General features: G+C 43.1%; 1 protein-coding gene across 4 annotated transcripts in view; it reads right to left on the bottom strand.

The window, feature by feature from the left end:
- Nucleotides 1-1272: 1272 nt before the first annotated feature.
- KAT6A (lysine acetyltransferase 6A) overlaps nucleotides 1273-13699 on the bottom strand; it is a 31943-nt gene continuing 19516 nt past the window's right edge. For all 4 annotated transcript variants that reach the window (XM_062629405.1, XM_062629409.1, XM_062629406.1 and 1 more), the window contains exons 12-18: nucleotides 13385-13546; nucleotides 12831-12924; nucleotides 11896-12127; nucleotides 10964-11174; nucleotides 9482-10174; nucleotides 8389-8704; nucleotides 1273-6421 (exon numbers count right to left, since the gene is read on the bottom strand). In XM_062629405.1, coding sequence (XP_062485389.1) covers nucleotides 3834-6421; nucleotides 8389-8704; nucleotides 9482-10174; nucleotides 10964-11174; nucleotides 11896-12127; nucleotides 12831-12924; nucleotides 13385-13546 — 4296 coding nt within the window. In that variant the 3' untranslated portion in view covers nucleotides 1273-3833. The remainder of the gene's footprint in view (nucleotides 6422-8388; nucleotides 8705-9481; nucleotides 10175-10963; nucleotides 11175-11895; nucleotides 12128-12830; nucleotides 12925-13384; nucleotides 13547-13699) is intronic.

Genomic DNA, 13699 nt, shown 5'->3' with positions numbered 1-13699 from the left:
GATAACAATTCAACCCAAGCACGTGTTATTGTTCCACTGAAATCTGCTAAATTCAGGGTACACAGAAAATAACAAACAAACCCCAACCACAAGCATTTAAGTATGGGAAAAGCAGGACACGGTGGGGTGGCACCCACCTCCTTGGAACCGTGCTACTGGACAGTGCCAAAGCTTCCTTTAATGAACAGCTTTAAAAGGATCAAAGGTGGCTGTGAGCGACTGAACACAGCTTTCTGGGCCAGAATAGTTATTGCAGTCTTAACTCCAGCCCTGACTATGGGAAAGCAATACACACAGGATGCAGCTCTACTGAGATCCTCATGACTCTTACCTGTAGCCCTGCTGATGCACCCACTACAATTCACAAGTGATTGAAGCAGTGACAGCCTTACTCACCGCTCACCCCGTTTCTCTCTCCTTCATGCTTGAATAACATGGAAGCTGTTGTGAGAGTAAATGGACCAAACAGCCAGGAGCACCCCTGTGCAATCAACTTCTACCTGTATCTTGACATGCTTGATCTGAAAATTCAGGTGCTTGAACGAAACAAGGAAAAATGTATGGGGTTGAAGGAAGATGCAGCATCATCCTCACTGTACATCAACTTGCATTTCATCTCGGCGAGGACTGGAGAGAGCAAAAGCGCTTCGAAACTTAACTCATTCTCAAGCTCCTTTTCACTTATTCCCTGTGGCAGACAAACACGCTTGAAGACATACTTGTGACAGACAACAGGCAGCCTGCCCTTGAACCTCCAAAGGAGGCTGAGCCAACGCTACAGCATCTATCACAGGGAATGCGGGCAGTGATTGCGGAACGCTGCTTCCATCTAGTGATGTGTGAGCCGTGAGCTTGCAGGAGGGCACAGCGGGACAAAACCACAGAGCTCCTGACGGATCCAATTCTGCCTTGAAGCTGCAGGGTAAGATCTCTAGTTCTCCTACCCGAAGTGGTAATGACACAGATGAGGGCAAGCGAAGGGGGGGGCTTCAAACACACAATGGCTTCTAAAGCCGTTGTACAAACAAGCTGGCAAAAAGCAGCTTTGGGCAGAGATGGATTTAAACAGGATGATTTCTGGAGATGCCTTCAAGTGTTTTTTCTTCACCTTTCTCTGATCAGAAGCTGCAGATAAAGATTAACACGGAGGGCGATCTCGCGAGCCACCTCGCTTCCACATCAAAAGGGAATGATGGTATTCCCAGGCCCAAGGAGCAGAGTTCACTGCTCCGACGGCAATAAAAGACAAAAAACCCACATGCACAACTGACATCCAAAATGGCTCAACATAATTTATTTTTTATGTTAAAATGTACAGAGTTCTTTTGAAAGTACTTGCTAGAAAGGGGAAAAAAAAGTGATATTACATACAAGGAGAGGAAGGGAGACCATCCAGCCAGGAGCGTATGACATGGAGAATTACAAAGGCATCTAGGCACCCCTTCCCCTTAGCTTACAAGTCACCATGAACAAAGTACAAAGAGGTTACAAAACAGGAAAAGCAAATATAAACAGACAGGAATAGACTCAGCTTCATTTGTACATGCGGCTTTTAGAGGCATCTGGAGCTCCTATTCACACACTCTAGAGATCTCTTTAAAGAGAATTTTTTTATCTTTCTTAAAATAGTTTTTAATATTCTACAACAAAGATAAAAAACTTTAAAGATGGAATGAAATGAAAAAGCTCTTATTTCTTTTAAAAGGCATCGAAGTCACTAACAGTGAGATTTTTAATTTCTTTTAGAAGATTACCCAAGTTATCTTGCTAAAAATACATATTTTTATTTTTTTTTTTTTTTTTCTTAAACAGAAGTGAAAAAATGGTAGGTACCAAGATTACTGCGTTGGATAATTTCTTTTTTTTTTTTTTTATATATAGAAAAGAACATTTTTTTTTTTTTTTCTCTCTACAATAGTTCTACAGTCACAAAGGCTTGTGGAAAAGGGAGCTGCCCAATTGGTAAAAAAAACATACAAAAACCAAACCAAACTCAATCCACTGCCCTCATTCCAACAGCTTCTCCTCCTCCTGTCTCAGACCCCCCCCCCCCATCAGGAAGCAGTGACCCAGCTGAAGATCTAGGAAGGAGAGGGCAGCACAGTGCGCTTTCTACATGGGTTATTCGGGGCTGGAATAGTATATACAGAGAGAACGGGGTCCTACACAGCCTTGTACATGCTCAAAACTAAACAGAAGTAAAAAGTGGAAGTCCTTTGAATTCTGCCTTTTCTGGTTAAGCAGCTACTGGAGGAAAGTCTGGTTTAGTGCATCTGAAGAAAACCCCAACTTTCTTTTTAGACTCTTTTGGTTTAAAAACAAACGAAATTAGTCTTATTAATGTGTCTGTATTTCTACTTCATATACAATAAAAAAGAACTTTACATTAAGGGGTGTCCCTTTTTGTATTGGGTGACATGCCAGCAGTGTAGCCAAAGAGAACGTCAACTGGACTATGCGGTAATAAACAGCAAAATCCTGCTGCCTGCATCCTACTCTAGTGTTTGGACTGTTTCACTGCGGTAAAACAGGCCGATTCCCTTCTTTTCTCACACTAGATCCAAAGTGTGGCTACTCCTATAAAACGGGTCTCCAACACAGCGGCAGAATCGGGGAAGAACATCCCTGACTCCCCCAGAGCGCGGCACATTCAGCAACTTCCTACCCCATGCCAGGAATGGAAAAGGGACAAGGACACCACAGGGCTCTTTGTCAAGTCACAACATACACGTTATCTTCCAAGATGACTCAAGTAAAGAGACTAAGAGGCAGACCACTGGAAACAGCTCCTTCTGGGCTCAGCCTGACTAAGCGGCTCAAACCAAGACCCTCAGCACTTCCTAGGACACACCAGAGGAGTTTGGGACCTCAGCCTTGTGGCTGACTTGCAGTTCACCAGGAGAACCTGCAGCCGTTTGCTTGTCCTAAAAGCCATGTCCCACCCGATTCTCCCTCCTCGTGACTTGCACGAGGGATGCAACGTTCTCTCTCGAGATGCTTCCAGTAGTTCAGAGTGACAGAACATGTGTGCATGCACGCACGTGTGTGCAACATGCATGTCTGGGTGGCGAATGGGATCAGTTTCAAGTCACATTACACTTTTCAGCGTGAAACATACAATTTCAGTTAATTCACCTACAAAAAACACCAAATGTGAAGAGTTTATTGATTTACACCTAACTCCAAATTCCACTGCGGGTGAGGGAGGCAGGGAAAATTCCAGATGAAAGATTTCCCCTGACCTGCAGAAATCAAGAGCTTCTTTTATCCTCTGTGTCCCCTTCCAAGTCTCCCAATAAGTGCCTCCTGCTAGAAGTAGGAAATGCTAGGTGGGGTTTTAGAGGGAAGGGTTGTTATTCTTTGAGATGTCAAACATTACATGACTGCAGCACTAGAAACTGCAATACAGAGGGGCACAGGGGAGGGAAAAGGACGTACACTGAGATAAAACAAATTTAGGAAGATGATTTCACTGTTACACGTATTCTGTCCACATTGTCAGCAAAGTAAGGCTCTTTTTAAATTATGAAAGATTTTGTGCATGTTTTCCCCTCTAAAAAACATCTGTAAATGATTTTTTTTTTTTAGCTGTAAAATGCTTCAGGATTGTGAAGAAAACAAAAAAGCAAAACAAAAAAAAAACAACAAAACAAAACAAAAACCTCCAAAAAATAAAGACCAGGCTTCCTAAAAAATAAAATAAACCAAAGAAAATCCCTCTAAATCTACAGCAATATTTTAACTGGAAAAAGGTCCATTTTCTCTGGTTCGTCAGTATAAAAGGTTCCTTTATTTATATATATTTCAGTTTTTAGGATGCAAGTTCATCTTGCTCATCTTCTCATGTATGGTCCATTGAGAGACTGCTTGGGCACCCCAGCAGCGTTCATGTAGCTGTGATGGGAGGGGCCAGTGTACATCATGTTTCCATGAGGATTGGGCTGCATAGGCTGCTGGGTGTAGGCCTGGCTCCCCATCATTCCCATCTGCATCTGCATAGGATACTGTGCTGTCTGGTTCATGTAGGCAGGGTTACTATGGTAACTGCTGTTCATCATGGGCTGTGTCATTCTGTAGCTGTTCATGGCATTCAGAGTGTTCATATTCATGGAGTTAACATTGTACGGGGTGGTTGGCATTAGGTTGACCCCCATGTTCATACCCCGCTGGACAGCCAAGGCCCGGGGCCCGGCCTGCATGGCAACCGCAGGGGGGCTGCGCCCGTAGAGCTGCTGCTGGTGTGCGGTCGCAGAGGGCAGCGGTGCTGACTTGGAGCGGATGGAGATGTGCCCCTTGACTGGCATCTGCCCCTGCAGCCTCTGGGTGTGCGGGATCCCAATGTTGGTGGCAGACATATTACACTGGAGCAGAGGTGACGTGAGGTTCATGGTGGTGGACGCCAGGTTCGGTGGAGGTGTCATGGTGGCTTGTGCTTGTGGTGTGCCTGCTAAGGGATGGGAGGGAGCTAGCTGAGCCAACCCTGTGTTGGACAGGGAAACGCTGGTTGCATAGGAAGTCACAGCAGGAGAATGGCTGTAAGGCATGGCATGAGGGTCCATAATGGTGTTTGTCAGCTGCTGCAACTTGGCTAAACTGAACGTGGCTGACGGTTGTGAATAGCTCCCAGCACCAAAATCCCCTGGGATCCTCTCATAGATACTTATGTTACCGGTGCTTCCTGATTCGGGTATTTCCATGATCATAGGTGCTGGGGTGAAGCTGTTGTTCATGCTACACTGCGACAGCGGAGGTTGCTGCTGGGGTGGAGGTGGTGGCTGTGGCTGCTGTGACTGAGGCTGTTGCTGTTGTGGCTGTGTTGTTGGTTGCTGGTTACTTGGAGGCCTTTCTACTACACAGCTCTGAGGTGACTTGATATTGCAGTTTGCTGCAGGCTGGACAGTGTTTTGCTGCATCATGCTGCAACTGCTGCCAATGTTTGCCATTTGCTGAGTGACAACACAACTGTTCTGAGTGAGGCTGCTAGAAGAGGACAGTCCTCCATAGGAACAGCTGCTCTGGGAAGAGTTATTTCCACAGATGCTGCCTCCCATAGTGGAGTCGTAGCTGCTGGGGTTCTCATAATTCTCTGTAGTGCTCTCAATGCTGCCAAGGTCACTGAAGCCACTATCCACCACCTGCTGAGAGTGGTCCGATACTGAAGGCACATCCATCATGGGGCTGGTCTCCATGTTCTGCATAGAGGGTGCGGACAGGGATCCTTGTTCAGGACTTATCTGGGTGTAACTGCTCTCCAGAGCAGGCACATTTGGGCTGTTGACAGAACGTACAGACTGGCTGGGGTGGGACTGAACAGAGGATATTGGACTGTTGTGTTCTGAGGCCTGGCAATCTTCAACCATGGATATCTGAGGATCCTCCTCAGTCTGGGTGTAACTCTGCAAAGTCTGACAAGCTGCGAGAGTTTCTTCACAGTCCTGGTAAGCTACATCATGCTCATTGCTTTCCTCCTGTGTCAAGGACTGGACTGCTTGAACAGTTTCAAGATCTAGCTCACTATGAGGAATCTCTTCCTCTTCCTTTAACTCAATTAACCCTTCTTTATTACTCTGCTCTTCTTCGTGGTCGTCTTCAGACCCAGGGACGTGCTCTGAGCCTACTGATGTCTCATTGGAAGCCTGCTCTTCCTCGGAATCTGCCTCCGTTTCATCTTTTTCTTTTGTATCTTCTCTACTGCTTGGTATGCTTGTTTCTAAAAAACACTCTTGCACCTGAGGCTCCTCCTTCACCCCTTCTCTAACAGGCTGCTCCTCCAACTCTTTTTTCTTTACAGACTCTAGATGACCGTCGTCTTCATCATCAGCATCGTGATCTTCATTTTGATTTGTTGCTGCTGCAACTTCCTCTTCTTCTTCATGATCATGCTCAGGTTCGTCTAGTTCTTGCTGTTCTTCTTCTGATTGCCTCTGCTCTTCTAAAACCCGTGGCTTCTCCTCTACCTCCTCTTCTATCTCAGGCTCTTTTACTTCTGGCACTGGACTGCTGTTGCTGTCCACAGGAGAAACTGCTCTTACTTCACTGCTGGCTGTATCTTCCTCTTCTCCCTCTCCTACCTCTTCTGCTTCCACATTCACATCTTCCTCTTTCCTTTCCTCAGTAAAAGGCAGCTCTTCTTTCTGCTCAACACCTTCCTCTTGATCTGAAAGTTTGGGCTTACGCCCTGCTTTTGAATTAGCTACCACTGCATCAACTCCTTCATCCTCAGCTGACGGTGGCTCCTTTTCCCGGTTCAGTTTAAACCCTGGTTTTCGACCAGGTCTTTTCTTCCAGTGCACTGGTTTTCGGCTTTTCCCTTTTGGCCATCCCTTCTTCTTTTTCATGGGTGTAGAAGTATCTGGCTCAAGTGAAGAATCCTTATCTTCACATTTTCTCAGCATAGATAATGGTTTCAAAGGTGGGTTACCTGAAAACACAAATTGAAAGACATTGTTCAAACGCATTCGTTTGACCCCAGCATTCCCATCATGTTTATCAACTTTTTGTATCAATACCAGCTTAGAGATTCATTGTGAAGGGTTAACAAGAAAGATCAAGGGCTGCTTGTCAGCAATCACATTACATTCTCAAAGACCACCAGTGTTTTCAAGCACATGCATGGTCAAAGCCCTGAGCCTTTAACACACAATGCAGGCGAAACATCAGGCTGTATGATACAGTCCTGGAAAAACTCACCACCCTTGACAAATGTTACTTATACAATAGTTCACAAATGAAAGTGTTCCATGAAGGTGAATTAAAACCCTGTTTCTATTTAGATCCGTATCCTGTGCATCTGCTGAAGAAAGGATATATTTCCACTTTTGGGGGGCTTTATGCTTTTAAATGCTTTTAAACAGAGACACAGATAACTGAATTGGGCCAGATTTATTTTACACAATGGCTGGTAAACTGCTGCAACAGTTAACCACTGACACTAGTTGATACTCACCCTTTACCGTCTGAATTTCTGTCTTCAGACACAGGATTTACTTAATCTGCTTTTGTATTAATTCTCCTTTTATCTGCTAGGCAGAAAATCTCTCTTATCAAATAAGTAAATCTCCTTACTCACCTTAGCAATTTGCAACTTGATCAAGTCACTCTTTTGCCTCCGCTTTCTTTGAATCTATTACAGAACATTTGTTCTAATCTCTTAATCAGCCCACGACTGTTCTTGTGAACTATTCCAGTCTATCAAGTGTGAATAACAGAGTAAAGATGGTTGTTTGCAGTTTCACCAAGGCTAAATAAAGAGATGACAGAATGTCTCCACTTCACTTGAGATTCCCTGGTTCATGTATTTAGGATCATCTGAATCTCTTTGGCCCCTAGGCTAGAAACCCATGCTAATTACTGGACATGACCTTCAAACACTCTATCACAGACTTCAGCAGCGAGCTGCCCTTCACTTCATTTACCAAACCCCCTCTCTTCCTGGCAGCTAGTATGTTATATTTTAATCTATCCATAGATGGATTCATTTTCCCCAGTATTCAGAGTACATTTATTCACATTTCTGCCCTTTCCACCACCTCAAAAAATGTTATTGATTCCAGGCTATGAATTTCCCAAGAAGAGCTGTCTTAAGTCCACAGTTATGCAATGGAAGTAAAACTGAGTAACGGACTCCTAGCAGTTCACAAACACTTCTTCAAACCTAATCGTAGGGCAGCTGAGTTACTCCTTCCCTTTGCTCAGACAGGCATTTACTCCAAGTATCTTCAATGAGAAGTGCTCTGAAAAAATGCTGGGTATTAAAAGATGAATTTAAAACAAATACTGAATTCAAAATTGAACAATTTCATCCATAAAACAAATATTTGGAATGTGACTAAAGGAAAGAAAGGATGTGCCACAGTCAGTGTATCACTGGGCAGGAAAAAGGCAGTGCTAGTTTCAGAGTGTTTGGTAAGGCATTAGCACTAAAGCCCTCCAAAAAATGGATAATTCCACTTAAAAAGAAAAAAATAATCTACTATTTCTCTTCCCCTTTTCCCACATTTCTCTATTTCATGCTAGAGAACAACTTATTATTTCTCTTGTTCTGGAAAACTGAGGGCTCTCCAGCTCGTTTCTGGTTTGTTGCTGTAAGTGACCCTGCTGCAGAGGTTTTTTCACAGACACCGATTTCATTAGGAAAGCTGAATCAAAAGGATTCAATGACCTCTGATCAGGTCATTGCTAGTAAGACAGTTAAAAGCATGCACCACATTTTCATAAGACTTGGGAATGTTTCAGGCTGGTCTGACTGGTAATTTATGCCTAACCCTACATTTTGCCTAGAAGTTACAAGACAAGGGAAGTAGCTTCTTTTGTCATGAGCTAGTATCATCTGACACCCACTGGCACAGTATCTAGATCAAACTTTCAACTGCATACCACCAAACATACCATTAGTGTCATCAGACTCCTCCTCATCTTTGGACTTCCTCTTAGAAGAGGGTCTATGCCTGAGTGTATCTGGTGGGGTTAAATGCCGAAAGTATCCACTGGGCAAAAGTTCATTCTCCTCCTCCTCATCCTCCTCCTCCTCTTCCTCCTCCTCAATCTCAAATGTAGGCTCTAATCGGGGCATTGGTCGTTCGGAGTCTGAGTCCTCAAATGGTTCATCCAGCACTTCTGTGGTCTCTGAGATGGTTTCAGTGACAACACTGCTATTGTGGTGCTTACGCTTGCGGACTCGCCTCTTCCGATGAAGAATTGGTTTCTGAGAGTGGAAGTCAGGAGAAGAGAACACATTTTATCACATGCAGTAGGAATAAGACTCTGATAAATAGAAAACATGAACAGCAGAGTTTAACAGTCTAAGCAGGAGCAGAGGATTCCCTTCTGGAGCCCAGACTTCACTAGAAATACTGACAGGCACCTGCCATTGGCTAGACAGATGTCAAATACAATTTGTGTAATAGTATAAACCATTTATACAGCTGACATTAACAGCCCATCCATTACAGCTGAAAGTTCATTAACACTACAACATAGATGTGAATAAAGCTGCAAAGATGATACAGAAGAGAACTTCTCAGTGCAGCATTCCATGAAGAGAGGATCTTCTTGGTCACACTGACAGCATTCACATCTCTGGTAAACCATTCCAAAGACTTTATGCTGTGATTTTAGCTGTTTAGACAGCATTTGTGTTTTGTCAGCTTCTTTTAAAGTAGGACTGTATCTGTTTTTATTTTGCATGACTAAAACTTTAATAACCACTTTTAAAGGTGGAAAAATCAAAAGCATAAGGCTTTTGTCAAAAAAAAAACCCAAAATCAGAACCCCCACCAACCCACTTACCTCCTATTCAACAAGAACCACCACCACAAACAGGTAGCAGCAGAATGTACCCTCCAGAGTTCTGGAAAACTGAGCAGATGCTATCTGTATGCTTAATACACCCATCATGAATTGCACAGTCCTTCAGAAAGCACCATCATGACAAACCAGATCGCATGATACAGTCAGAGACAACAAGAAATAAGGCACACACCTTTCGTTTCAATGTTGGCTTGGTGAGAACAGGCGGAGAGCTCGATCGAGGACTCACAGGTTCATCGTCTTCCTCTTCACTACTCTCACTAAAACACCTCAGAAGTGCCCTGTCACTATCACTGTAGCGGCGGGGTAACCTGTCACAGTCCTCTGGGAATCTGCTCTTCAGTGGCTCCGTGTTCTTTTTCAACTGCCCTCTCCACCCTTCCATACCTTCGCTGTACCGCCGACGGGGAACTGCAGATTCTTCCCCTTTGCCATACTGTCCCTGGGAAACTGCACATTTTTCCTCCTCTTCAACGTATCGGCTTCTTGGGGCTGGGGACTTCTCCTCACATTCACCACATCTTCCTTGCAAGGCTGCTGACTTCTCCTCACAGTCACTGCACCGGCCTTGGGAGGCTGCTGATTTCTCCTCGCATTCACTGCATCGCCCACTGGGAACTGGTGGTTTGTCCTCCATGGGCAACATTGACTCCTTGTCACAAAAGGGCTCCCGAAGTTTCTTGCTCTTGCGGTTCCATCGCCCTCTTCGTGAGGGCTGGCTGTTTGCAGGAAGGCTATCCAGGGGGAAAATGTGCTTGTTTGGCCGTGCAGAATTGGCTGGAGCAACAATGTCTGGCTTTTTTTCACTCTCTGTAGGTGAGTAAGGCTCTTGCTCTTTCTTCTCCCATGACACAGATTTTGCCATCTGATTTAAACAAAGACAAAGAGGTTTCACACTTCCTATTTAAGCATGCAAGTCTATCCTGAATTTGAGTCCACAAAAGTCTCTTGAGCAAGAAGTCAGAAAACTTGAATAAGAATGGCTTTTAAGAAGCTGAGAAGAACAAAACAGTTGACCTTTTTGTGATTCTAATAGTGCTAACTGCTGCTCCTTCCCTTCCAGGTGATAATGTGCCTTAATTACCTTCCCCACAAGTGACTTCAGTCAGCAGCAGCCTGATGGAATGCAAACATCACCTCGCTACATTCAATCACAGGATTTATTTCATTTTCAAGTTAAAAGTGAGACAAACTTGAAGCTATTCTGTGAAGCAAAAACCTTTGGTGAGAACCATTAAAACTTTAGGTTCATTCATTTCTATTTATGCTATTTGTCAAATACTAGGTCCTTCAAACCTAAATCTATTTCAATAATCTGATTAAAGACAAGGCTGCTTGAGAGCGAGAGCCAGATTCTGTGGTGGTTTGGGGTTTTTAACATTGCTTCTCCCCCAGACTGCAAAAATCATGAAGGGCAGAAAAAGCCTTTCTACTATTTTCAGAAATACCCTTTAACCTTTCTCTAGACTCAATGTTTTCCCTATATTTAAGTTCTAATCTGAAACTATAAAGACCCATGAACTAATCATGACTGTATTGGTTTTTACAATTATGCCAAACGCCCAAACTAGGCATCTGCAATCTTGTTTGCACTGCATGCAAAAGCACCGAGTGTAATGTAGGTGCCACAAAGAAGTAACAGATTCACTCTTACACTGGTCTCTGAATCTTTTTCTTTCTGCTGCTGTTGCTCTTCGTTTTCCCCATCCTCTGTCTCCTCTTCTTCATCTTCAGAGACAACGGAGTTGGAAACTATAACAGGTGTCCAACGCAGACATTCTGCATCCACATCTATAGGTCGGACATTAGTTCTGAGCTTTGCCATATGTTCCTGGATAAGCTTCTCCCGACGAATGATCACAAATCTAAAGAGCAATAACACTCTCATCAAGAGCAGGCTACACACAGTATGTGCTGTCATGTGAAACAGATGTAAGGTATTACAGATAAAGCTGTGTACTCTCAATCAGTGCTACCATGGGTAACATACAGATGACAGAAAGCTCCTCAAAATTGTACTGTTTGCAGTACCAGATTACCAGAGAAAGCATCTGAAAACTGAGAAAATGTTAAATTCCTTCCATTTCTTGTTAATGGTGAAGACATTCCATGGGTAATATTCAGCTGCAGGCTATCACTTTCATTATGTGTCAAATGGATAGGGGGTATGCCATTTGGAGAACAGGCAACATAAGGTGAAAGACACTGAACAGTAATAAGAGGACTGCTTTAAGAAGTTATAGCCCTACTACCAGAGTATGTTTTATTCAGTGGCTTGGAGTAGTTATCACTGATTAAAATATACTGTGAAGTGAGGACATAAAACTGTTGACAAATAACTTCAAGTTTTCCAAGTAAGTTCCAAGTTTAACACAAAACACGACAGAATACAACCCCATTCCCCAGATTACTATGGTCTGAATCAAGAATAATTCCAAGTATTTCACTTGGCTTGTACACTCATTTGGATACTTAAGTCTTAAATAAAAGCAAGCTTATTAGATAAGATTTCTCTCCAAATGCCATTAAATTTCATTCAAATACATTGGAAGCTATTTGGAAATACAACAGGACTCCTGTACTCACTGATCACTACGGAAGTCAAGCATTCGTAGGTGATGTAAAGTGGAAGTGATATCTTGAGGGCAGATCCCAGTCAGCTTACTCAATTTCTTGATGCTTAATTGCTTGTCATGTTGATGATAAAGGCACTCCAATATTACACTTTTCCAATAAGCCATATAGGAGAGGCGCCCCAGGTCTGACAGGGGCTTCTCTGGTGATCCTGCTTGACCCTCACGCTTTGACAGCAAATAGCCTGAAGATACACAAGAAATGAAATTCAAGAAATTAGCATATACAGCTTCTGTTTCCACCCCAACAAAGGCAATTTTATCCAGAAAGTAGCTGAATGTTGCATACAAGGTCCAGATTCTAATTCTGAGGGATACACTGGTTGGGTTTTTGTGGTTCGAAGTCCTGTTCAATGACACTGATGGAGATTCCTAAACTGCATCACCACCACACATTGGCCACGGGCAACGCCACGAGAGGGCAGCAGCTCTCTACCTAGAAACTCTATACACAACCAGGCTGCTGAGTATCCTCTGACTACAACAGCAATTTTGAAGATGACAGAAGGAAAGCGTATTTTAGCCATTTAAAAGCATTTAGTTGAATATTTTCTCCTGCCAAACTTCAGGGCCATACTGGACAGCATGGGCTATACTGGACTGCATTCAGCATAACAACAGAGATATAGTTACAGTGGCAAGTTTCCCTATGAACTTGCGGGGATCCATGTATGAATGCAAGAATTGTTTGAGTATTCAGAGCCTCAGTATGTCTGGTCTTACTACTCTCAAAGCTAAATTAAAACATAACTATGACTACTTTTTGCTTAAGACACTCTTTCACTCAATCAAGATGTCAAAGGTTTCAACAGATTGTGCAGTTTTTAGGGCTGGATTTCTGTAGAAAGAACTACATGCACTAAAAAAAGTGAAGAAAAAGTTCCTTACTGAAGTCAATTAGGAACCTGCCATAGCCCTTACGCTGGTATTGAGGAAGAATCATTATACAGGACACATTGTACTTCTGTTGGCAGTGTTTCTCCTGTTGGAAAAGCAGCAAATTAGGACAAAACAAAAAAGACAAGACAACAAGTGAGAAATCAAAGCTGTTCTGTACAAGCCCCTACTTATGGTTAGGGCAAAAAATGAGCTAGAAAGCAAGAGAGTTTCTTAGGAACAGCAATGTATATGAGTCAAGGTCAAATGTCGAGTTCATAGCAGAGAAAGTTCAAAGCAGAAATCTGAGTCAGCCTAATTCATTGAAAAATATTGCCATATTGCAGTGATCCTTTAAATGGGATAACCAGAACATCCTAAAATCTAACCTCAAATGTCCTGTTCTGAAGACCGAAAGGAAAAGCTTCAACTAAAGCTGTTTAAAAATAAGTAAAACAATTACAGACAAAAACCTTGAGAAAACCCATCTGAAATCTTGGCCCTGCTCTGCCAAAATAACTAAAAGGTTTAGGACAAGAGGCAACGGGGTCAAACTGAATACTTACCTTGGAAAAGTAGCCAACAAGGTGACAGCCCTTGACATCATTCTGTGTCAACACGTAGAAAAGAAATGGCTCCACATCATAATAGAGTGTCTTATGGTCCAGGAAGAGTTTGGCTAACAAGCACAAATTCTGGCAGTAGATAGTGCTGACATTGCCATCAACCTTACAGAAAGGAGGAAAAGGTTGTCACTCCATTTGCTGTCACACAAAGACATGCTTCATCTGGCTATACCTATACATTTGAGACGTCTAATACGAGAAGACGACTTCTCCAGCATGGATAGTGTCTCAAAAGACTTAAAACTTTCACAGCAT

Source organism: Pezoporus occidentalis, unplaced genomic scaffold (genome assembly GCF_034315485.1).
Source record: "Pezoporus occidentalis ecotype Australia unplaced genomic scaffold, CSIRO_AGI_Poc_V1 ctg337, whole genome shotgun sequence".
NCBI lineage: Eukaryota > Metazoa > Chordata > Aves > Psittaciformes > Psittacidae > Pezoporus > Pezoporus occidentalis.
Note: the sequence above shows the minus strand (reverse complement) of the source record. Positions and strands in the feature narration are given on the sequence as shown.